The sequence below is a fragment of the Neoarius graeffei genome, chromosome 20 (assembly GCF_027579695.1).
Source record: "Neoarius graeffei isolate fNeoGra1 chromosome 20, fNeoGra1.pri, whole genome shotgun sequence".
In the NCBI taxonomy this organism is placed as follows: Eukaryota; Metazoa; Chordata; class Actinopteri; order Siluriformes; family Ariidae; genus Neoarius; species Neoarius graeffei.
Window position 1 is genome coordinate 60,819,483 of NC_083588.1, and position 26,635 is coordinate 60,846,117.

The following is a 26,635-nucleotide window of genomic DNA, read 5'->3' on the forward strand; positions in this document are numbered from 1 at the left end:
TAACGGTCTCATCTCATCTCATTATCTGTAGCCGGTTTATCCTGTTCTACAGGGTCGCAGGCAAGCTGGATCCTATCCCAGCTGACTACGGGCGAAAGGCGGGGTACACCCTGGACAAGTCGCCAGGTCATCACAGGGCTGACACATAGACACAGACAACCATTCACACTCACATTCACACCTACGCTCAATTTAGAGTCACCAGTTAACCTAACCTGCATGTCTTTGGACTGTGGGGGAAACCGGAGCACCCGGAGGAAACCCACGCGGACACGGGGAGAACATGCAAACTCCACACAGAAAGGCCCTCGCCGGCCCCGGGGCTCGAACCCAGGACCTTCTTGCTGTGAGGCGACAGCGCTAACCACTACACCACCGTGCCGCCCTAAATCAGTTTGTTTCTTTGGTAAATGTAAGTTTTAAGAGGTCTGATGTCAGTAAATTTAATCAGGCTTCATTTACGGTTCTTCTGGAGGCTTTGCTCATTAGCATATTAGACCATGCCCACTTGCTAGTTTTGAGCAGTTTATTATTTTTTATGCGTTACACTCACGAGCGCGGAGAATTTATTCCTGACTCTTCCTATGAGTGTCTCGATTGATTGATGCCCACTTTATCTAAAGGTATTCGTACCGTCAGTTGTTTTTTTTTGCTTTGTTAATAATAATAATAATAATAATAATGTTAGATTTATATAGCGCCTTTCAAGAAACCCAAGGACGCTTTACAATATAGACAAGGGAAAAATAAATAAATAAATAATAAAGAAAAAAAATAATTAAATAAAATAAAAAGTCCACCAAGTAGGGGTCAGGATGTAATTCCCGTGGTGTAGCAGCCACAGTCCCACCAAAAGGCGCATAAAAACGAGTCCCACATCTCCAGCACCGCCACCGTGACACCGCCAGCAACATCGCTCGAGCACCACGCCATGGATCCACACAGCGAGCAGAGAAGCTCTGCCACACAGAGCGCTGGTGTGTCCCAAACCGCCTGCACAGCCACCGCGACGCCACCGAGCAACATTGCTCGGAACATCACACCAAGCGTTAAAGCACAGAGCGCTGGACAACCACGATGTAAAATGAGCAGCGAGCTCACTGCAGTCCATAGCTGGGAGTGCAGGCATCACCCACAGCAAACCAAAGCCTGGAGGGAACCGACGCCCAAAACTGGGTCCGGAGCTACACCACAACCGGCGGACAAAAACACTCAAACATCAAACTACACAAACACACACACACAAATAAATAAATAAAATGAAAATAGAAAAAGGAAAAAAAAAAAGCTCTGGTGTTTTTTGTTGAAAAACTTTGCATTTTGAGAATATTGTATAGCATATTCCCTGGGATTTTACGTGCAAAATTTCTTTGCTGCAGTACTGTACCCTGCATAAAAAGCTCAAGATGAAACCAGCGGCAAGTGGAAGCTTTTTAGATTTTGTGCCTGTTTTTGCTTTACGTGGCTCTCTTGGCTCTCGTTTTGCTCTCACTTTGATTTACCCCGAGTTGTTCCTGGCTGCTCTGCTCATATTTGTTTGCATCTGGCTGCTGCTGACTGTTCCTGTGGCACAAACATGTATTTCAATGTTAAGTCCTTTCAAAACAGCACACGTCGATAGATAAAGTGGTGATCAATATGTAGTTCAGGTAAGATGAAATTTCCTTTCCAACATTAATTCTTAACTAATTGATTTTCTGAAGCAGGTGATCATGCACTGTGTGTCAGGGCTCTATATCAGCCATGTCAGATGTATGATGTAAAGAAATATCACTCTTCATGTTCTGTATTCTCTTGGTAAAGGATGCTTCCACTAGAAGATAAAATGACGACAAAACTCCACAACTACCGTTATGTACTCTGAGAAAGGATGCGCATTACAAGTCCCCAGATTTAACAAGGGATTAATCGGATTTGGACAGGCAAGGGGTGGGTTTCAGGGGTGCGTTGAGCATGGGCTCAGTGGGCAGGTTGAAAGTGGGCATGGGTAGAATCAATGGATAGGTTGAGGGTGGGCAAAACTGGGCTTGGCGGGTGGGCAAGGTTGGCCTTGACAGGTTGGTTAAGGGTAGCCAAGGGTGTGCTTGGTGGGTGGGCTTAGCAAGTAGGCAGGTGTGGGTCAGAGGGGTGGAATGAGGATGGACATGGGTGGGTGAAATGGGTGGGAAAGGGTAGGCTCACTGGCTGGGTTGACAAGAGTGGGTTGGTGCAAGGTGGGTAGATTGAGGGTGGGTGCAAAGGGTGGGCTTGCTGGATTGGTTGGTTGTGGGTAATGGTGGGTTTGATGGGTGAGTTGAAGGTGGACAAGGGTAGGCTTGATGGGTGGGTTGAGTGTATGCAAGGGTGGGTGGACTCTGAGTGGGCTAGCTGGGTAGGTTGAGGGTGGAAAGGGGATGGGCTTGATGGATAGCTTGAGTATGGACAAGGGGTGGGTTTGATGGGTGAGCTGAGGGTGGAAAAGTGTAGACTTGATGGATGGGTACAGTGTAGGCAAGGGTGGGCAAAGGTGGACTCTGGGTGAGCTAAGTGGGTATGTTGAGGGTGGACAAGGGTAGGCTTGATGGGTGGGTACAGTGTAGGCAAGGGTGTGCTATGCAGGTGGGCAAGGGTGGGTGGACTCTGAGTGGGCTAGCTGGGTAGGTTGAGGGTGGAAAAGGATGGGATTGATGGATGGGTTGAGTATGGAGAAGGGATGGGTGAGCTGAGGATGGAAAAGGGTAGACTTAATGGGTGGATACAGTGTAGGCAAGGGTGTGCCAGGCAGGTGGGTTGAGGGTGGGCAAAGGTGGACTCTGGGTGGGCTAAGTTGAGGATGGACAAGGATGGGCTTGATGGGTGAGCTGTGGATGGAAAAGGGTAGACTTGATGGGTTGGTTCAGTGTGGGCAAGGATGTACTAGGTAGGTGGGTTGAGGGTGGACAGCAGTGGGCTGAGGGTGCTTAGGGGTTTGATGAGCTGTTAAATGTGTTCTCAGGTGAACAGAATGTTGAAAAAAAATTGCACTATGTTGAGGGGTTTTCCAGGCCACCAGACGTATTGTCCGAGAGGATTCAGAGGACTGCTGAATTACCAGTCGCATGACCAGCTGTTTGGCCGATGTTTGTAGAGTGGTTGTTGAAGTTGTAATGTTTCAGGTCTACAGATTCACTGTTTGCTCGATATACTTTGCAGGCAGTGAATTAAAGCTACAGTTTGTGTTTGAGTTTTGTCATCAGGAATCTTCTGGTAATTAAATAATTTATGGCTGACTTATTTGCAGCCGTGCGGCAGAAATGAATACGGTTGAATGCAGCCCCAGAAAGTGGTCATTAATGTGTTCTGTTGGCATGGTAGAAGCTCCATCGAGGCATAATGTCACATTATCAGACCCTCATTAAATCCAGGATGTTTGTGTATCTGTGTGTCTCTTGCGTCATTTGCGTGGTGTCTCAACCCAGAGCAAGCTCAGGCAAGCCCACTCAGGAAAGTAAGTGCGGGATCTCTGTTTGCTTTTGCAGCAGCCCGTGTATGTGTTGGGTGTATGAGCATGCAAACGTGGAGTTTTAATAGATATTGTATTGTATAAGTGTGTGTGTGTGTGTGTTCCATCCCTTGTGCTTGAGTGCATGCACTCATCGTGCTGCTGTTTGGCTTCATGCACTGACACGCTTTACTCTTATAGATGAGTCTCACATCGGCAAGGACATCAATCTTGGGAAGTGCACAATGCTGGTGAATAATCCAGCCTTTGGATACTGCCACATTCTTCTTTTCCATCTCCAGAACCTGATTCGATGTTGTCTTGGTCAGGGTGGGTTAAAACATTCCTGTTTTGGGGCTGGATCCAAAAAATGGTGGAACAGACAAAGTGCAAACAGTTAATGCACTCGCGCTTGTCTAAAACATCTTGTAGGATGCAGTATCCAGAGCATGCTAAGTTCAAACCCCAGGATTGCCAAAGAGGCCTTAATACTCGCGCCTGAACATCTGTCGTTGGATTGGATTTTGCTGGTGTAAGGAATTAAACCTTTGAAGGGTGTTTAGACGCAGCGTTGACTCCAGTTAAGAGCGGAGTAACAGTTACCACCCCAAAGGTTGCTTGTTTTCCAATAACAGCATGTCCTAGTGTCTTTTTACGGAAGCCGCGAGAGGCCCTTCATATAATCCTTTTTTTATTCACCTTGTTATCCCGAGATAACGACATAATTAATTCAGGATCTCGAGAAAACAACACAACTAATTCGAGATCTCGAGAAAACAAACCAATTATTTCATGATCTCGAGTAAACAGCTGAGAAATGGTTCATTCAGGTGCGCCAAGAGACTTGTGATATGCTGACTTTAGGGCTATTTCTCATTCTGTATAGACGCAACTTTGGTCATTAGAATGTCTGGAATAATCGATCACCTAATAAGGCAATATTTTGATCAGGGGTTGACACAGGGAGAGATTGCATTAAGTCTTTTAATAAGGGATAATTTCAAAATTAGTCCACGGCACCTCCGCAGAAGACTGCCCCCCCCCCCCCCCCTCAAGGCATCGTAAAAAGCCATTTCTGCTCTGTTACATGTCCGCCAATTTCTAAAGGCCAATTTATGCTGACAACCCAGTCCTCGCAGATAGCGTCGCAGATGGCATCTGCGTAGCCCCCCACCTTCGCAGACACTCTGCGCACACCTCCCAAAAATTGTGACCACCGCAGAAGCCTCGCAGACAGCGTCGCAGACAAGAGGGCTCTGATTGGTCCACTCTACATCCGCTGTACACGCACTTCCGCTTCCCTACTTTCCCGGTTTGGTTTGTTTTCACGACCGCCGTTTTTAAAAACACGAGCGAAGATGGAGCAGCACGAAGAGCGGTTGATCAAGGAAGTACGTACATCTATACGACTCCAGTTCTAGTCATTATCAATAACCGGAGAATAAACACTCCACTAACCACACCCACCAACTACTCCTAGCAATTTCGCGCCCCCTTGCGTTGTGGCGGTGAATAACATCGCGCACGCCTATTACTCCCCGCTCGACGATAAATTACAACTGTCTGCGAAAAGCTATCTGCGAAAGCCTTGTCGCAAGAGCATGCAGAGGCCCTAAGTCTTTGTTGTCTGACCCACAGGGGGCGCAGCTCTGCTAGAAATCTCAGCTGTTTTCTCGAGATCATGAAATAATTTTGTTTTTTCGAGATCACGGAATAATTTTGTTTTCTCGAGATCTCGAATTAGTTGTGTTGTTTTCTCGAGATCCTGAATTAATTATGTCGTTATCTCGGGATAACAAGGTGAAATAAAAAAAGATTATATGAAGGGCCTCTCGCGGCTTCCGTATCTTTTATTCCTCTTGCACCACATTGATTTGCCAATCATAGCTACTTTGAGTAATTAAAAGGACAACAGACTGTACGTTTTATAGCTGCATACGTCATTGAACGTCTTATAAAGCAGCTAAAAGCCAACCTTTTTTCCCCAGTCTCTTTCCTGTCCTTTCTCTATATTCCTTATTAAGACGAAAAACGTAGCTTGTCATGTCACCGAGAAACCGGAAAATGTAAACTCCTCCTTTTTCCAACGTCAACGCGCTGACACTTGAGACTCCTTTCATAAATGTGAAATAATTTTACACGTTTTTTTTTAAAAAATCTGTTTGTGGAAAATCCATCTTCCGAGTTCCTGTGTAAGTTGTTGCGTATTAGAACGACTGCATTAAATTATCCCTGGTCTGTGCCTTAGAGTTTCTGGTGTTGACGATAACTCAACACGTTCTGACCAATCGGAATCGAGGATTCAACAGCGTCATGGTATAAATCAATAGAATTGCAGCAGAACTACACTGACCAGTTCCAAGTGTGTAAAATATTATTTGCACTGTACCGGTTTTGTGTATGTTAAATTGTTTTATACGGTAGATTAGGACTTGATTGATTGAATCAGTAGCAGTGCTGTAGCATCTGATTAATTTAAATTTGTGCTGTGAAATGCAACTATAAATGCAGAGATGTCCACAAGCACCAGCGACTGGCGGTTTTCTCCGCTTACACAGACGGTCTGCGCCGGCTACTCGATCCCAGGAAAAAAAATAAAAACACGGCTTTCGATGTTGAAGCGACTTATAGTGTCTCCGCTGTCCATAATTTGCTGCAAATCTAATTATTCCACCATGGAATTGTCTCCGATTCGGGTCTGTAATGACGGGAAGCGACGCCATATTTGTTGATCGATTCTCGTATTCTGATTGGTTGAGCGGGACCACGCCGTAGTGTATGTAGTTATGCTACAGAGTCAGGCATCGTACTACAGAGGGGAACTGAGAAAGCCAAGCGTGCCGTGCACACATCTGGAGGGAAATTTCATACATATTTTGCTGAGAATGCACCAGAAGGGATGTAAATTTCAAAATTTTCTTTGCTGCTGCAAATTGCAAAGCCCCCAACTACCTTTTTTTAGGCTGGCTACTTCAGATTTTCTGGAGAACCTGAAATGGATAAAAGTATGACATGATCTTTTAATGAATAAAAAAATTGTAATCTTTGTAAGAGAGGGAGCAAAAAAAAAAAATCAGGACTTGCTTTTACAGGAAGATAAATAACTTCAGGATAGTAGCGGTAACAACTCTTCTTCTGACATTGGCTCTCTGGTAGTCCTTGGACTTGAACCAATAATCTTCCGGTCACGAATGAAGCTTAAACACTAACTCTGGCCCTGTCCACACGGCAACGGATTCAGGTGAATCTGATACAATTGTTTATCGTTTCGGCCCGGCGTCCACACGGCACCGGTGTTTTGGGTGCCCCAAAACGAAATCTTTTGAGAACGGGTTCCAGAGTGGGAAAATCTGGCAACGGTGCCGTTGCGAAGTCGTCTGGATGAGTAGAACGGATTTGTTTACGATGACGTCACAACCACGTGACTGTCAGTGCTTCACGCCGGGTAGAAGTGTAACGAACTCGATGCGAGTTGTCAACAAATCCTATAACCTGGTTCATGAAACGCGCTTACAAAATATTTTCACTGTGAATATTTATTGTGTAATGGTGAAAAGTGAGAGAGAGAGAGAGAGAGAGAGAGAATAGCCCTTAGGGCAGAGTCTTTAGTCCAAACACTGCGGAAGCAGTACCAAACCGCGCACCGCCCGTGCGCTTTCCAAAAACAATCCCGCCAGCAAACATAGGAAAAAAACAAAAAAAAAGGAGCGATCTCACTTCTTCAGATGTTGGTTTAAGTCCAACAATACATTCCTCAAAAAGGGCGTAGAAGAACAAAGTAATCCATCAACGTGTAGCATTCAATTTATTCCGGACCATTAAAGAATTCTGGAGGATATCAGAATGTTGGCGTACCAGCTTCCATCTACCCCCATTCATTCCTCTTTCCACGTCTTTCGTTTTACGCTACTGATTAATAATCAAAACTTTATGTGGCTGATGCTACAGAAGAAGGGGTTTATGCGCATGCGTCTACTTCTTCTATTGTTCTGGTGTCTCCGATGGGACCGTCTTACAGCGCACGTAGAGGTGTGGCATGTGTATTGCATCGTTTTCAGCAAGCGTTGCGTTGCCATATGTACCTGATATTTTACTGATCCATTGCCCATGTGGACGCGATATTTAAAAAAAAAATCTCGTTGTCGTGTGGATGTAGCCGGAGAGACCTGGTGGGATTGGGATGACCTTGGCACCTTTGGACATCAACGTTGTGCCTGTTGTTTCACTAATGCTTCAGTGACGGTCTGCTTTGTGGGCTGTACTGGTCTTCAAGCCACACTGATTGACTCCGTATCAGTGTGTTTGATGTTTTAGTTGCGTGTGTGTGTGTGTGTGCTGTTCATCTCCTGATGCTGTGAGATGTAGAGGAAATGATGGCTTCAGCATGTAAAGCGAGATGGTGTTTCATGTGTTCGACTTGACGACACATGATCGAATCCCATTCTCCAGCCTGGCCTTGCTGTGCTGGTGGCTTCAGAAACCCTGCATTGTGCTCACGAAAGGTCTCCTGCAGCTTTTATCAATTCTTGTTCTCGGTCAATTGAATGTGTTTTACTATTCGTCATGGAAATGCGTCAGACCAGTTTGATTATGAAGTGGAGCACTGTGGGAAACCCACCTCGCCTAGTTTTTCTTATCAAAATTGACTCCGCCTGATGAATTTCCTCGTCGGGTTTTCAAACCATCATGACTGACCTTAAAAATAATTCTGTTTAAAAAAAAAAATTGTCACACTCATCAAATACAGATCCACATTCGGACTTTTGTTCAGAATATGAATTTTATCAAATGCTATTTAATAATTATTCACCGAAGGTGAAGTGAATATTGGTGATTATTATATAGCATGAGCTACTTCTGGTAAAATCGTGCGCTCTGATTGGTTCCTTGGCAGGCAGATTTTTCCTGTAATGCCGGTGGGCGATTACCGACTTTCTTTCTTTCCAACTTGTCCCATCGGACAGGTAGATGCGGGTTTGACTTGTCCAGACCAAACATTTGGTTGTCCCGGTCAGTCGGATGACTGTTAATGTCGAGGCCTGCACTAACTAACAACAGGGCAAGAATACGCAAAATTTAAGCAAAACTCCAAGCTGGTAAAGATAACACTGCTATCTTATCTTATAGCTTCCTTCGTTCAGTTCTTAGTAAGACGACAGCCACGGCATGTTGTGCATCAGTAGTGCATGAGACTGATTCAGCTCGCAACACTCGTGGCAGATATGTAAACTTTTTATTACTAATAATCTTAGAGTCAATAATCAAGCTCATTGACTCTAAAATAATCACATCGCTGAATGTTTGGGTTTTTTAAAGTTTTGTTTTGAGCCAAAACTAGGAGTGTCACATAGTACTTTAGCAGGTCTTGCACCCGGCCACCGCGAACCTATTCATGAGCTTCTATGAATTTGTAACTTTTAAACTTGCAGTGTATAATAATTTATTAAGCACAAAATTCATACAGTACGATCTAAACAGACACACTCCTACACATGCATCAAACAAAATGTGTGTATGTGTTCTACAGTGCCTTGCAAAAGTATTCATACCCCTTGAACTTTTTCCCACCTTACAACCACAAACTTAAAAGTTTTTTTATTGAGATTTTATGTGCTAGACCAACACAGAGTAGCACATAATTGTGAAGTGAAACGAAAATGATAAATGGTCTTCAAAATTTTAAACAAAAATCTGAAAAATGTGGTGTGCATTAGTATTCAGCCCCCCTGTCCTCTGATACCTTTAAATACAATCCAGTGCAATCAATTGCCTTCAGAAGTCATCTAATTAGTTAAGAGTCCTACTGTGTGTAATTTACTCTCAGCATAAACACACTTGTTCTGTGAAGGCCTCAGTGGTTTGTTGGAGAACAGTGAAGAACAAACAGCATCATGAAGACCAAAGAACTCACCAGACAGGTCAGGGATAAAGTTCTGGAGAAGTTTAAAGCAGGGTTAGGTTATAAAAAAATATCCCAAGCTCTGAACATCTCAAGAAGCACTGTTCAATCCATCATTCAAAAATGGAAAAAGTATGGCGCAACTGCAAACCTACCAAGACATGGCCGTCCACCTAAACTGACAGAGCGAGCAAGGAGAGCACTGGTCAGAGAAGCAGCCAAGAGGCCCATGATCACTCTGGAGGAGCTGCAGAAATCCACAGCTCAGGTGGGAGAATCTGTGCACAGGACAACTAGAAGTCGTACACTCCACAAATCTGGCCTTTTTGGAAGAGTGGCAAGAAGAAAGCCGTTGTTGAAAGACAGGCGTAAGAAGCCATGTAGGGGAGACAGCAAACATGTGGAAGAAGGTGCTTTGGTCAGATGAGACCAAAGTTGAACTTTTTGGCCTAAATGCAAAGCGCTATGTGTGGCGGAAAACTAAGGGCCTCTGATTGCTCTTGCGACAAGGCTTTCGCAGATAGCTTTTCGCAGACAGTTGTAATTTATCGTTGAGTGGGGAGTAATAGGCGTGCGCGATGTTATTCACCGCCACAACGCAAGGGGGCGCGAAGTCGCGAAATCGCTAGGAGTAGTTGGTGGGTGTGATTAGTGGAGTGTTTATCCTCCGGTTACTTATAATGACTAGAACTGGAGTCGTATAGATGTACGTACTTCCTCACTTCCTCGATCAACCGCTCTTCGTGCTGCTCCATCTTCGCTCGTGTTTTTAAAAATGGCGGTCGTGAAAACAAACCAAACCGGGAAAGTAGGGAAGCGGAAGTGCGTGTACAGCGGCTGTAGAGTGGACCAATCAGAGCCCTCTTGTCTGCGACGCTGTCTCTGCGAGGCTTCTGCGGTGGTCACAATTTTTGGGAGGTGCGCGCAGAGCGTCTGCGAAGGTGGGGGGGCTACGCAGACGCCATCTGCGACACCATCTGCGAGGACTGGGTTGTCAGCATAAATTGGCCTCAACACTGCTCATCACCCTGCACACACCATCCCCACTGTGAAACATGGTGGTGGCAGCATCATGCTATGGGGATGCTTTTCTTCAGCAGGGACAGGGAAGCTGGTCAGAGTTGATGGGAAGATGGATGGATCTAAATACAGGGCAATCCTGGAAGAAAACCTGTTGGAGGCTGCAAAAGACTTGAGACTGGGAAGGAGATTCACCTTCCAGCAAGACAATGACCCTAAACATACAGCCAGAGCTACAATGGAATGGTTTAGATCAAAGAATATTCATGTGTTAGAATGGCCCAGTCAAAGTCCAGACCTAAATCCCATTGAGCATCTGTGGCAAGACTTGAAAATTGCTGTTCACAGACGCTCTCCATCCAATCTGGCTGAGCTTGAGCTATTTTGCAAAGAAGAATGGGCAAAAATTTCAGTGTCTAGATGTGCAAAGCTGGTAGAGACATACCACAAAAGACTTGCAGCTGTAATTGCAGCAAAAGGTGGCTCTACAAAGTATTGACGCAAGGGGGCTGAATACTAATGCACATCACATATTTTTCAGATTTTTATTTGTTTAAAATTTTGAAGACCATTTATCATTTTCGTTTCACTTCACAATTATGTGCTACTCTGTGTTGGTCTATCACATAAAATCTCAATAAAAAAAACTTTTAAGTTCGTGGTTGTAAGGTGGGAAAATGTGAAAAAGTTCAAGGGGTATGAATACTTTTGCAAGGCACTGTATATGATGAGAGCGAGAGAATATAAATAAAATTTAAACGGTCATATTGTAAGATAGTGTATGCACTCAGTCCAAAAACGAGATGATTTAACATCCGGGTATGTGAGTAAATGTAGTATATCGGGATCTTTAAAGTGAGACGGCCTTTCAATTTCATAAAATCGTGGAAATTTAGTTCCCTCTGAAATTTGGCCATTGTGATATGTTTATTTTTGTAATATCTTAAAAAAAACAAACCAGGCCATTATGTGGCTGGGAAGTTATTTAATTTGAGGGGATTAAAGTAAATAATGTGCATGAAATCGCTCGCTTCGTGGAGTCAAGCAGACAGAGGAAGTCCGTGTGTGCGCGCATGTGCAGGTTTCCCTTTGAGCGTGCACTGACAGTTCCATCGTTCTGTCGCTAAACGAACAGCTGATCACACCGAGGTGCTCGCTGAGCGCCGATATTTATTAGCTTGGTCCTGCGTTTCCTTTCCTTCGTATATAACATAACGTCTTTTCTTCTCGCTTTCTTTCCGTTACTGTAGTCGCTCTTTCACGTTTCATTCGCACACTCGCGTCCTCCATTTTTCTCTCCTGTTTCAAATTTGTATCCCACAATGCCTTGCGTGAACAGGGAAAGCTCACCACGTCATGTATGTTGAATTGCGTCATGGTGAAGCAGGAAAAAATAGTGGAGAATTTAGAGCCACATGGCCTTAAATTCATTAATTGTTCTATTAAAAATAAACTAATAAAATTGGAAGTCTGTGATTCAAATTCAGTAGCTTTCAGTCCACTAAACAAAAATAATTAGGTGTCAGGGAAAATTCTTTTTTGACCTAAACCTGAAAAATCTGAAAGGCAGTCTAGCTTTAATCCAGTCTTTGCTTAGTTTGTACTAATAGTGTTGCTTGGCGTTGAAATTCTGTTTCCTGGTACGGTCCTTTTTCCTTTCCCCAAAAATCCATCATATCCAGCACACAAAGGGAACCGCAAATCCACGTTTCGGTGCCTGGTTTCCAGGTGTTTCTGCAAACTGTAATGATTCATTTGCTTCTCGTTTCTTTAGATTTCAGCAGTCTGTAAGAAGCTAGCTCTGTGGATATTTTTAATCTATATGTACTGTTAATCAATAAATAGCGCTCTTCTATTTTCACTGCCTTTCTTTTGTCTTCATGGCATATAATAATAAGTTCAACTTATATAGCGCCTTTCAAGAAACCCAAGGACGCTTTACAATTATAGACAAAGAAAAAAATAATAATAAATAAATAAATAAATAATAAAAAATAAGCTGAATTTAAGCTGAAAACTAAGAAAAGAAAGAACGTCATCTGTCCATTGTGTAATCCAAGTGACTTCCTGGGTATGGTGAGGTCACGTACGTAGCACGACGACTTCTCTCGTTTTGGACTGAGGGCAGACTGGATGCGAAAATGATTATCACTTAAGCCTCGGTCACAACTGGCCGTACGTGCTCCTACTGCCGGTCTACGTGCAAAGAAACGCATGGAGGGCACGCGTGAAACGCACGAAGGGCGTGCGTGTGACGTGTTGATTTTTGAGCCGTAGACTGGCCGCAGAGGTTCTTTGTCATGTCAAACAAACTCTACGGGCGCTTACGTTTTTTTCAGGTTGCAAGATAAACTTACAGCCGACGTGCGTCTTTCTCCATGAACAATAAAAAGCAGCGATTTAGGAAACGCCAAAAAATCGTACATCCGGTTGTGACCCTAGGCTTTATTGAGGTACAAAGTGATATTACAAGGTGTGTGTGTGTGTGTGTGTGTGTGTGTGCGCGTGAGCTGATTGACATCGTGGAGTGGGTGTGTGTTTTTTTTTTTTTGTGTGCGCGCGCGCTCGTGTGTCAGAAGTTCCTGCCTTTTAAACAATCTAAACATTGATTTACGCCTTTCAAGGTCTAAAACATACATTTATATTAATTTATTGATTTACTTCATAATTCCATCTCAAGCCATCTTATAAATGAGCCAGAATCAAGTCTTTAATTTATATCGGAGTAGTTCAGGGTGAAGGGGGTCACGTAATGTCTTGATTGCAGTGTAGGATAGGAACCCACAACCTTTAGTTTACTATATAACAGTAACCTCTGAGCTACAATTGGGCTTGCTACGACACGACATTAAAGATTCCCTGGATATCCGAGAACCTCCACAGAACCCCAGAAAGCGTTGTTTGTTCCTTTCTGTAAGATCTCCGGCTGTGTTTAAGACAGGAATTGTGTTTTAATGTGTAACATTTGACCGTGTCCTGTTCCAGGCCCATGAGGACAGTCGGGAATCTCTGAGCTCCCTCCCACGCCGGGACACCATGGGAACCTTCTTACCCGACAGCAGTGCCTACGAGCTCCTCACCGTCATCGGTCAGACGCTTCACTTCTTATTTATACTGACACTGCGAGAGGAAACTTTTTATTTATATACTCCACTTTCCATTTCCAGTCAAATCTGTGATTTATCTTGAATGATAATGGAGTCAGGAGTAAAATGCCAATATATTTTTCCTTCATTTCTGTATAATTTATTGTGCCGTAGAGAATCTTCGGTTCATTTCAGTGCTTGGATTGTCACTGTATGAATTTGGATGGGTTTGTTTATTGAAAGAAACTACAGGAACGCAAACTCTTGTTAAAGAATTTAGGTTGCTCTTGCATCACAAAACACAACAGCCAATCAGGGTTTAGTATGCAAATGTAACTGTTCCAAGGAGAAGACGCTTTCAATTTGCGTATTTCTAGAATCTGGATTTCCTGATGATGGAAAACATATTGATGCTTCAGTATTTTAAAGGACTTCAATTTTTTTTTCTTTTAAAAGCCGTATGTTCTCGGATATTATTTTTAATTTTCTCTGTGTGTAGGGCATGGTCTGGAAGACCTGATGACCGTGAACTTGGCCCGATACAAACCCACCGGAGAACGCGTGGCCATCCGGAGGATTGATATGGAGTCCTGCACCAACGACATGGTCAAATACCTACAGGTCTGCAGTGTCACCATTTCTGTTTCTCTTTATGTGAGGAATAAAACACTGTTCCAGAAAAATAATCAGTGATGGGGTGATGCAGAACCATCCTGAAGTGTTTTATTTCACGTACACGACATGAATTTGCCAACAGTTTTTATTGCTAAAAGAGCGACACGTCCTACTTTTTTTTTATCTGTTAATAGTTACACTTCCTGTTGTGGAACGTCCAGGAGACGAGATGGCTGCTGTTATCATTTCCGATATTTCAGCTATAAGATTTTGTGCATGTCTGGTGCATGTGTGCGAAACCTTAAAGCATAAACTTCTCTGTTGTGAAGACTTGACTGTCGGAAAGCGTAATGTAATAAATATTTTAACAGAATTTTGTTCTGTCAGGAAGAAATCCATGTCTCCAAGTTGTTCCACCATCCAAGCATCCTCCCATACAAGAGCATCTTCATCTCCGAGAACGAGCTATGGGTGATCACACCATTCATGGCCTACGGTGAGCGATGAGGGACATACTGACAGTGCTGTAAATAGTGTATTGTAAAAAAAAAAAGAGCCGAGAGAGAGAGAGACACAGACAGACAGGGGGGACCCAGAGAGAGAGAGAGAGAGAGACAGACAGACAGACAGACAGACACACGGGGGGACAGACAGACAGACACACACATGGGGGGGGCGGACAGACAGACAGGCACAGGTGAAGAGACACACAGAGAGAGACAGACAGACTGACACATGGGGGGGGGGAGACCCAGACAGAGACAGACACACACACAGGGGGGACAGACAGACAGACAGGCACACGGGGGGACAGGGGGGACAGACAGACAGGCACAGGGGAAGAGAGACACAGAGAGAGACAGACAGACCGACACATGGGGGGGGGGAGACCCAGAGAGAGACAGACAGACCGACACATGGAGGAGGGGACACCCAGAGAGAGACAGACAGGCGGGGGGAGACCCAGAGAGACAGACCGACACATGGGGGGGGGGGGAGACACGGAGAGAGAGAGAGAGACACACACAGAGAGGGAGAGAGGGAGACACAGACACACTGGGGAGAGATGCACAGAGAGACAGACGCACGGGGGAAGAGGCACACAGAGAGAGACCGCGAGAGAGACGCACACACTGGGGGGACAGAGAGACCGACCGACCCATGGGGGAAGAGACACACAGAGAGAGACAGACACATGGGGGAGAGACAGAGACAGACAGACAGACAGACACATGGGGAAAGAGAGAGAGCTTGAGAGAGAGAGAGAGACACACACACAGGGGAGAGAGAGAGAGACAGACACACACAGAGAGGGAGACAAACAGACACACGTGGGGGGAAGAGACGCACGAGAGAGACAGACACTGAGAAGGAGAACGAGAGAGACACACATACACACATGGGGGGGTGAGAGAGAGAGAGACACACACACACGGAGGGGGAGATGGGGGAGAGACAGAGTCAGACACTGACTGTGTGTGTGTGTGTGCGCGCGTGTTCCTCCCTAGGCTCGGCAAGAGATTTGATCAGCACTCATTTCACACACGGTTTAAGTGAGCTGACCATCGCGTACATCCTGCTTGGAATTCTGCGTGCGCTGGAGTACATTCATCACAACGGCTACGTGCACCGGTAAGGAACAATCCCCCCCCCCCCCCCCCCCCCCCCACACACACACACACACACTAGGGATGTTGAAGTTAGCACAGTGTGTTTACGCAAATTCTTTCTAACACTGCTAATTTTTTTTTCTCCTCTGATGCGTGATGAACGCATGCACATTCTGTGCCTCTGCCCCGTAGTTTGGGAAATTAGGAAGTGGCGTAGCGAGAGCGAGTGGCGTAGCGAGTGACGTAGCGAGTGGCGTAGCGAGGGCGTAGCGAGAGCGAGTGGCGTAGCGAGTAGCTGATCGATGTAAGTTGTGATAAAATGCACTTATGTACAGAATCAACTTTTATTGTTGCATTCTGACTGTTTACATAAAATGTGTGCTTTTATGCTTTTGATGGTTCAGAGGGGAGAAAAGATGGTGTGTTAAGATGGTGTGTGTGTGTGCGCGCACGTGCACAGGCTGCACACTGGAGTGAGGGTTTGTTTTATTCTGAGATGTGTGAGTGATGTAAGTGTTTATAAATGCAGTTTTAGCTCGGGAGCGTTCTGTATATTTACCAGTGAGTGACTGCATTTTACTGGAAAACCTCTTTATGAGCTCTGTGGCTTAACAAATGTATTTATTTGGGTTTTGTATTTTGATTTTCTTTATTTAAAGAGATTCACTCCTGTTGTCCAGAGTCCACATCACCGAGTGGGTTTAGTTTAGTTTATTGTATAGTTTATTGTATAGTTTGAGGCTGGAAGTTAAGGACAGAACTCGAGGAAAATACTGGATTGTTTTGTTCACACTGAATTGTGCGAAACCCTCAAAATGATCACATTAACGCTGCTGGGTTTTTTTTGTTTTTTTTTTTCTTTAATGCAATCGAGGAATAAAATGGCCACAAAAATAATTTTTGCTGCGTTCAGCCTTATCCTTCCTGACCTGCCCATAGACGTTTGCAGAAAGCAAGCATAAAGTCCACTCCCACTCGCCAAAAACTTGAAAAATATCCCTTTCAGGTAAATTTAGAGCAGATTTTAAAAATGTGCAATTAATAATATATACACACACACACACACACACACACACACACAGGTCTTGCTGTACTTTTTGAGGACCTTCTTTTGACATAATGCTTACTGCAACTTACGCAAGAGACCCCCCCCCCCCCCCCAGTAGAAACTTAAAAAAAAAAGTTTTCGTTTCAAGGAAAGAATTTAAAAATGGCGTTCTTGTATACATTTGACTTTTTCACCAGACAGTTTTGATGTATTCATGAGAAATGAGAACGATCGCAGCTTGTCTTTGCAGTCAGAGTAATTTTGTGAAAATCAAAGCTTATATTTTCTTTCTAAAAACAGCAATTCCTCAGTCACTTCAGCACTGAGATGACTGAATGGTAAAGCGAGCATCACGTTCATATATACACTCTCTCATATTCTCTCTCTCTCTCTCTCTCTCTCTCTCTCTCTGTGTGGACAAGTTATGATCATCTTAACTCTATGTTGCGTTCAAGAAACGTATTGTGCCGTGATCTGATACCAGTGCAGTGTTTTAATGACCGTATGGGCGTGGCACTTTGGAATTCAAACCAGCTGTGTGTGACTGGTGTGTAGGAGTGTGAAGGCGAGTCATATCCTGATCTCGGCGGATGGACAGGTGTATCTATCGGGTCTGAGGAGCATCTTCAGTCTGATCCGACACGGCCAGCGAGCACGCGTGGTGCACGACTTCCCCCAGTACAGCGTTAAAGTGCTGCCCTGGCTCAGTCCTGAGGTGCTACAGCAGGTACAATCAGTACACACACTTTCATCTGAGTGCATCTTAAATCAATTATCATATGACGCATATAGAGAAATACGTTATGACAATTTCTGTGTGTGTTTTTGTGTTTTAACAGAATCTTCAGGGATACGACTTCCGCTCCGACATCTACAGTCTGGGAATTACGGCTTGTGAGCTGGCCAATGGCCATGTGCCCTTTAAAGACATGCCTGCTACACAGGTACACACACACACACACACACACGGGTTTTCCTCAGCTGTTCCTCATAATGTATTTTTCTTTGTCTATTTAAAACATTCCAGTTTACATGAATGCATCTGTTCAAAAAAGTACATAAGACAAATCATTAATTTAAAGTACCCTTAAAGTGCATATTCTGGACCAATTTTTTTTTATATATGAAAGTATGTCCCTTTACACACTCATCCAGAAGGGTAATTTTTCACAAGGCCATCTGTCTACAGCAGAAAAAGAAATAAAATCACAAAACGCGTCTGGAAAAATCCCAAGGGAGTCTGGAGCCAGATTCGTGACGTCACCTGCGGAAGCGCCAGCAGGCTGCGCGAGCTTGCACGGTTTCAGTGCACAGCCTGTGTAGACCAAGCGCTCCCATTTCTCTCTCATTGTCCGGTCTTTTGGAAAACGATGAGTACTAATCCCATCAAGATTGGTGTTGCTCCACCCTCCTACGATACATCTGTTAACCATTTTAATAATTACACGATAACGTTGAAGACATTTGCAGAAAACCACCAGGTCGTTTTCTCATAAACAAACCAGCGCTGGCGTAGGATTCAGAGGGAGGCGTCCCGCACGCAACGTCACGAAAATCAATGTTTGCCGGGAAATCCAAACGCCAAGTTTTTTCAGAGGCGGACCAATTCGCCTCAAATGGCTCGATTTCAACTGAATTTTTCTGGTATTGCGCAAGGTAAAAAAATTGCACAAAATGTGACAGATATTTGCCCAAAGTTTAATATAAAATAAGAGAATTACCCGTGATATGCACTTTAAGTTGTTTGGTGTTCAAAAAGGAATAACAATATGATGCAAAATACAATACACAGCAGATAAATCCAGTGATCTTCATAAGCGCTGGCGACCGGCGGTTTTCTCCGCCTACACAGACGGTCTGCGCCGGCTACTCGATCCCAGAAGAAAAATAAAAACTTGCCTTTTAATGTTCAAGTGATTTTTATATCGTCTCCGCTGCCCATAATTTACTGCAAATCCGATTATTCCACCATGAAATTGTCTTTGATCCGGGCCTATAATGACCGGAAGCGACGCCATATTTGTTGTTTGATTCTCGCGCTCTGATTGGCTGAGCTGGACCACGTGACCACTCCATAGCGTATGTAGTTATGTTACAGAGCCAGGCAGCGTACGACAGAGGAGAACTGAGAAAGCCAAGCGCACACACATCTGGAGGGAAATTCCATACATGATTTGTAAGTATTTTACAGGGAAATGGTGAGTAATTTATTAGAATGCACCAGAATGCCACCAACAGACATGAGCTGCCCGCTACCTTTTTAAAAAATAATTTTTTTTAAAATTTTATTTATTTTTTTAAAGCCAGCTACTTCAGATTTTCTGGACGACCCTGTAAATATAATTTTTATTATATACTATGGACAGTAGGCATGTAACGATTCACTCAATTCGAAGTTTCATCACCAAAAAAACCCCACATTTATTTTCCTCTTCTTTATTAACTTAAATATTCTCTTTGTTAAATTAAAAACAACTTTCGTTCAACTTTCTTTATAGCCAACAATAATAATTTACCCACATTTGTAAAGGTTGGCGTAAAATATAATAGCTTGTTAACATTTTATTAAAAATGAAAAGGTTAATAAACTTTATTTTTTTCGTGGTCCGGTTTCCATCAAATCCTGCGCTCTGATTGGCTGGCGAGCGGGTCCGTATCCTACAATACGGACCCCGGTTACGGACCTCTGGCGACTCACTTGTTCACAACAACAAACCTAGTAGCAATTTTTGTCAACATTTATCTTTTTTTATAAGATTTATTTATAAGATTTGTATCAAAAATCTTATAAATTTTTGCCAGCATTTCTCAGGAGAATAGCATTAATTTTACAGCATGGATAGCGATAACGACAGTGTTCACAGCGAAAGCGAGTTTTACTACCCTGAGGAAGAAGAAATAAAAGAAAACATTTCAGGAGAAAGCTAAAAACCTCTAACTGTTGCTAACGCCGAGCAAAAACATGGCTGAATCCTGAATGACTCAATTTTGTATAAATAGGGGACTACATAGGCGGCAAAATGTAGTTTTTTTCCTGCCATGGAAGTGCACTTGTATACCGAGGAGGAAGCAATTTGCATTACAGCCGTGAATGAGGATTCAAAATGGCGGCTCGGCTCGGTTTTCCCTTTCGGGCGCTCTCGTTTTCTGTTAGAATTTGGTAAAGAAAAAAATAAATATATTATTTACCAGCTTAAGGTCGGACCTCGGCCTTGAATACTGACCTCGGCCCAGAGGGCCTCGCTCAGTACTTTCAAGACCTCGGTCACGGTATTTCACCATACGGACCTCCCAGCTGGTAAATAACATGTATGTACTACCTTCATTTTGCGTCTCTCTTCTTTATCTTTCAACAGTCTGGTTCGAAAAGAAAAGCTCCAATTTTTTGTTAAACCTATTTTTACACCATCACACAATGGCTCTTTCGCATTTTAGATCCGTTTTTGTTTCTTTTTGCAGCGTTAGAGCTGTGTTACTTCCGTCTACGGTGAAGTAAACGCTGTTAGATGTTATTACGTTGCCCTCTGCTGTCTAAACACAATTGCAGCCAGGAAAAACTACGATTATGCGACCTGATGATAATCACATTTCCTTTTTTTTTCCTTCTGTTGATTCAAATCGTGAAAAATTTTATCGCGATTTATCGTCGCACAATACATCTTTATCTTTACATGCTGAATGTACAGTGTTTGCACTAAATCAGCATGCTCCTTTTGTCATTCAGTATGACTCATGAATATCTTTGTTTTCTCAGATGCTGTTGGAGAAGCTAAACGGTATTGTACCATGTCTGCTGGACTGCACCACCATCCCGGTGGAGGAGCTCGGGATGAAGTCTTCGCGCTCTGGGGCGGACTCTGGGATCTGCGAGGGCCCCGGGGCCGGTGGGGCACGCCATACTAACGGAGAGCCGAACCCCTACAGCAGGACGTTCAGCCCACACTTCCACAACTTCGTGGAGCTCTGCCTGCAGAGGGACCCTGAGAAGAGGTGAAGGTCACAGCCTGGGTGACTTTTTATAACCAAGTCTGACAGCGAAATCTCTTACGCTGCTGAATGTGAGGTGTAAAACTATACAGTTCAGGGGCGATTTCTCAGAGACAACAAGGGAAGCCGAGCTTCCCCTAAAATTCTCTCCCCAAACTGCGGCGTCTATGACGTTGAATTCTCATTAAAACAATAACTTGCATAACATACTGTAATATATGCCCAAGATTGTATTTACGTTCATAACTATCCTGTAACTTATTTGAGTGATGTCTGACGAACTTGCAGTTCGCTACGAGAATCACCTTTGCTGCCAGGCTGTAACCTTTCTTATTTCAATGGGCTCTATGGACTGGCAGCAGTGTTGCCAGATTGGGCGGTTTTAAGTGCATTTTGGTGGGTTTTGAACACATTTTGGGATGGAAAACGTCAGCAGTATCTGGCAACACTGACTGGCAGCCGGGTATCCGTTGCAGTCTACGAGACGGCTCTGAACAGCCAATTTCGGCTAGTTATTGGTTAAAATCAACAAAATCGTCACTTCCAGGGAAGCCGGGCTTCTCTGGGACTAAACGAGACAGTGGGAGGGGCAAGAAGCCGGGCTGATAAAGGATTATTGGAGGTAGTGTTTGAAAGACATGAGGAGGGCGGTACTTCGGCAAGGAACACGGAAGCATGATCAGTCAGTCCCTAGCGGATGTCGAGAAAGTGTAGTCGTGTGCTAAAGTGCTGTCCGAATTTCTTTTCATATAAACGCTTCTTCTCGTTGATGTCTCTGTACATTACTCTGTAAATAAATGTAAATATTACTCGTTGTGCTCCGTTAACTTTCATCCATTCTATCAGTTTGATCATTCGTGAATTCACTCATTTATTTCATTTGTAGTTCAATCTGGTTGTAGGCTAGCTTGAGCCTTATTGGGATCTGCAGTGCTAGCTGCTAACAGAAATTGGTAAAGTCTCTGGAAAGCACAACCAGCTGGTATGACAGGGTCACAGACCATTTTCTGGAAAAGGAGCGGAGGGCAGAATTTGTGTATAAATAGTGTTCATGTTCATGAATGTGAAGTGTGTATATTGTTCAGTAATGTTAAGAGAATGGTGGGCTCTGTGTTATAGGTTATACCTGGGTATAATATTCAAGGTTCTGTGTGTTGCATAGCCTACCTGGTTATGGATTTCCAGACTGTGTTGCACAGCTGGGTGTTGTGTTAAAGACTCTGTGTTGCATATCAGGGTATGATGTTCAAGGCTGTTCGTTGAATAGCCAGTGATTTTTGGATGTTTGATATTTTTGATTAAGGATATGAGGCACTAGCCTGGCAAGCCAGACTATAACATGAAATGTACAAGCAAAAATACTTTCTGCCACTAGGTGGGGTTGTCTAGTTCACTATGCTAATGGGGCACACCTTTCTATGCTTTGATATCCGGCCTACAGGTTTTACGATGAATGCGTAAAATGGGCTTCCCCTGTTTTAAAAACCAGCAGCCGCCACTGATACAGTGTTATTATTTGGACGCGAGTGTTTTACTGGGAAATACGCCACTTGTATTTTTTCATTATGAGCTCCAGCCGGGACATGGAGAACCAAAACCCTGACATGCATCTCTGTCACTCGTGAAGAAATCGATGAGTGAGTTGTTTTGATAAATTTGGGGACTTTTTGTTTTTGAATGTGTCGATATAATAAAAAGAAAAATCACACGTTGGCTTGAAGATATGAAGTTTATCTAATCGTGTTGAAAAACTCGCATTTTTCATATGAAATACATCGCGGATCTGAAGGACATATTTCAATAATATTGGCTGGTGTTGAGTGGTCTATCAGATATATTCCATTCAGCTAGCAGGATACTGAACGAGTTGAAGACGAGTAGCTGAACAGAATATATCTGATGTACCATGAAAAAGCTGCTATTATTATTATAATACACGTTCCTTTCAGGTGTTCAACGCATCTTTCTCTTTCAAAATTCTCTCAATCTTCCGTATTTAACGAAGCAAACCTGGCGGCCATGTCTGTTTACAAATTGTCCCAGTCGCTCGCTAGCGCGGAAGTTTTACGTCTCTGACGTGACGTCATGTTGTCTTGACAACCATGCAGTATCGTAAACCAGGGGTTTTCAAAGTGTGGGAGAGTCAGCCCCCCCCCAGAGAGCAAATAAACAACAGCGCCCCCCCTTACAATTTTTGTTGTTGCTATACTTAATGTTCCATTCGTATTTAAAAAAATGGTTGTTGTACACTTTTTTTCTTTTTTTCTTTTACACATTTTAAACATATGAGCTTTTTTAAAACATCTTTTTTTTTACACATTTTAAATGTGCTTTTTTTAAACCTCTTTTTTTACACATTTTAAACATCTGTGCTTTTTTAAAGCATCTTTTTTTTTTATACACATTTTAAACGTGCTTTTTTTTAAAACTTCTTTTTTACACATTTTAAACATCTGTGCTTTTTAAAACATCTTTTTTTACACATTTTAAACGTGCTTTTTTTTAAAACCTCTTTTTTACACATTTTAAACATCTGTGCTTTTTAAAGCATTTTTTTTACACATTTTAAACATCTGTGCTTTTTTAAAGCATCTTTTTTACACATTTTAAACATCTGTGCTTTTTTAAAACCTCTTTTTTACACATTTTAAACATCTGTGCTTTTTAAAGCATTTTTTTTACACATTTTAAACATCTGTGCTTTTTTAAAGCATCTTTTTTACACATTTTAAACATCTGTGCTTTTTTTTAAAACCTCTTTTTTACACATTTTAAACATCTGTGCTTTTTAAAGCATTTTTTTTACACATTTTAAACATCTGTGCTTTTTTAAAGCATCTTTTTTACACATTTTAAACATCTGTGCTTTTTTTTAAAACCTCTTTTTTACACATTTTAAACATCTGTGCTTTTTTAAAGCATCTTTTTTACACATTTTAAACATGTGCTTTTTTTTAAAACCTCTTTTTTACACATTTTAAACATCTGTGCTTTTTTAAAGCATCTTTTTTTACACATTTTAAACGTGCTTTTTTTTAAACCTCTTTTTTACACATCTGTGCTTTTTTAAAGCATTTTTTTACACATTTTAAACATCTGCTTTTTTTTAAAACCTCTTTTTTACACATTTTAAACATCTGTGCTTTTTCTAAAAAAAACCATCTTGTTTTACACATTTTAAACATCTCATAGCATCGTTAGCTAGCACCTCTTGGCAGACAACACACTGTGGCAGTGGAGCATCTTCAGATCCAGTCCATGAAAATCCAAACTTTAAATAATCGTGGTCATACTTCCTTCTTTTTTTGCTTGGCCCAGACTCTGTCTCCTCACTCACTGTAGCTTTAGGTACTAAAAATCGATCCATTTTGTCTCTGGCAAAGGCTAGCTGAAGTTCGCTAAATGTCTGCAATAGTAACTTATTCTGGTTTATTTTTCCTCATGTTGCGCCCCCCCTGAAGAACTCTGGCGCCCCCTAGGGGAGGCGCGCCCCACACTTTGAAAAGCCTTGTCGTAAACCGTATTCAACGCTCATTCTCCATTGTGTAGAGTGACGTAATACATGTAGGATAAGCGATATGCTAACAATACTGCACGCTATCAAACCAAATGAATGAAACCCGCTAGAAGGGAATAGAACACTTTTTTTTTTTTTTTTAATTCCATTGAAAGTGTCCTGTGTGTGTGTATATAATATTTCACTCCGATGAGGTCACTGAGTGTTTTCTCGCAGACTGGACGCACATTGTTAAACTGGTGAACCGGTTCAAAATTAAAATTCTTTTGATTAACTTGCGTTTTTTTTTTTTTTTTGTGGATGTGTCCATATAATATAAAGAACATTTATACGGTGATGCAAAGATATGAAGTTTATCTTCTCGTGACGAAAATATTTGACTTGTCCATTTCGCTCACTAGTGAATATGTTCACCACTTGAAGATGAGCTTCATATCTTTGTGCAACCGTGTAACATCCTCTATAGATATTTATTCAGCATGATATTGATATCAGCAAGGGTAAATTTAAAAAAATAAAAAAAGTGAAAACGCTCCCTTTTCTCAGATGATGTCACTCGTCTCTGGTCCAATGAGCATCCGAGAGCTAAATCTTGGCGTGCATGTGCAATAGTGCTGCAACCAAGGACCTGCTACAGACATTGCATCCGTTCATGTTTTGAAACAGTCACTGAACTACAGGCAATTTTATTTTATTATTATTATATTTTTTATTTTAAAGCTCGTCTGTCCATCAGACCGATGAGCTGTTGCCACGGCGTGGCGTATCTCCTCCGTCAGTTCTCTACGGATTTCTGTTCTGATTTGTTTGTGTTATTTGAAAGAACTCGTCACTCTGCACAAAACTTGGTCGCTGTTTTGCAAATTTTTTGCGAATGAGTTACTAATTACGCTAAATTAATGAATTTTCCAGGTCTCTCACTGGAATTGTATCTGCTCTCTGATTCCTCACCCGATTTCAGTTCTGATCGATGTTTTGGGTCAATCGTCCTTTGAGGAACAAAACTTGGTCGTTTGTTTGTTGATTTTCTTGTCAACAATTTGTTTACGACTTTGTTTATTTTCAGTTAAATCGTATCTCCTCCGTCCCTCCCTCACTGGATTTCAGTTCTGATTGTTTTATTTGAAAGAACTCGACCTTCTGCACAAAACTCGGTCGTTGTTTTGTCAATTTTTTGCGAGCAATTTAGTCATTAGATCAATTTTTTTATTTTTTTCTTCTGACTAGAATTGGATCTCCTCTCTTATTTATGATGCGAATTCAGGTCTGGTTGATGTTTTGGGTCGATCTTCTCTCAGGGAACAAAATTTAGTCCTTTGTTGATGTTCCTGTTGCGAACAGTTTGGCGTGGAGGTCGGTCCTCTCTCACATCGTCACATTTCGGTTCTGTTTGATGTTTTGGTCGTGGTGGTGGTTTTGTTTCGATGGCAGGCCTGATGAGCGACTACGCCCTTGACCACCTGTTTTTTTTTTTTTTTAAATTAAATGTTTATCAACTCTGCGGGTGGCACGGTGGTGTAGTGGTTAGCGCTGTCGCCTCACAGCAAGAAGGTCCGGGTTCGAGCCCCGTGGCCGGCGAGGGCCTTTCTGTGCGGAGTTTGCATGTTCTCCCCGTGTCCGCGTGGGTTTCCTCCGGGTGCTCCGGTTTCCCCCACAGTCCAAAGACATGCAGGTTAGGTTAACTGGTGACTCTAAATTGAGCGTAGGTGTGAATGTGAGTGTGAATGGTTGTCTGTGTCTGTGTCAGCCCTGTGATGACCTGGCGACTTGTCCAGGGTGTACCCCGCCTTTCACCCGTAGTCAGCTGGGATAGGATCCAGCTTGCCTGCGACCCTGTAGAACAGGATAAAGCGGCTACAGATAATGAGATGAGATGAGATCAACTCTGTTAAATGGCTGTGCTTCACCACATAATGACGCCTGCTGTATACGAACAGAATTTTAGTCATCGAGACTCGCAGCTGAAACATTTCAAAGGTTTCCTCGAGCCAATAATTTGAGTTCTCGCTTCACCACATCGCCAGTCATTTGCGTGTTTGTGTAAATCACAGTGGACTGTCGAACACGCACATTATTTATATGAGCAGCTCCTGTCTGTGTCCAGGGTCCGAATCGTAGCTACGAGTTATTTTCTCTGTTTGCTAATATGAACGTGTAGATTTGGATCACATGCTTTTTTTAATTTATTTATTTATCTATCTATCTTTCTTTCTCATCCTCCCACAGACCTTATGCCAGCGCTCTGATTGGTCACTCCTTCTTCAAGCAGGTGAGTACCAAACCCATGTGTGGAAAGGTGGAAAGTTCTAGAAACACATTACATCTATGCAGGTTGATGATGATTATTTATTCTTTTTTTTCTTTCTCTCTTTTAAACTCAGCATTTCACCGTT

General features: G+C 42.8%; 1 protein-coding gene across 1 annotated transcript in view; it reads left to right on the forward strand.

The window, feature by feature from the left end:
* Positions 1-26,635, forward strand: part of strada (STE20 related adaptor alpha) — a 37,727-nt gene that overhangs the window by 9,807 nt on the left and 1,285 nt on the right. The window contains exons 4-11 of the mRNA XM_060902104.1: positions 13,365-13,467; positions 13,965-14,086; positions 14,468-14,576; positions 15,589-15,712; positions 17,294-17,465; positions 17,578-17,682; positions 20,493-20,728; positions 26,469-26,511. Of these exons, the coding sequence (XP_060758087.1) occupies positions 13,416-13,467; positions 13,965-14,086; positions 14,468-14,576; positions 15,589-15,712; positions 17,294-17,465; positions 17,578-17,682; positions 20,493-20,728; positions 26,469-26,511 (963 nt within the window). The 5' untranslated portion in view covers positions 13,365-13,415. The remainder of the gene's footprint in view (positions 1-13,364; positions 13,468-13,964; positions 14,087-14,467; positions 14,577-15,588; positions 15,713-17,293; positions 17,466-17,577; positions 17,683-20,492; positions 20,729-26,468; positions 26,512-26,635) is intronic.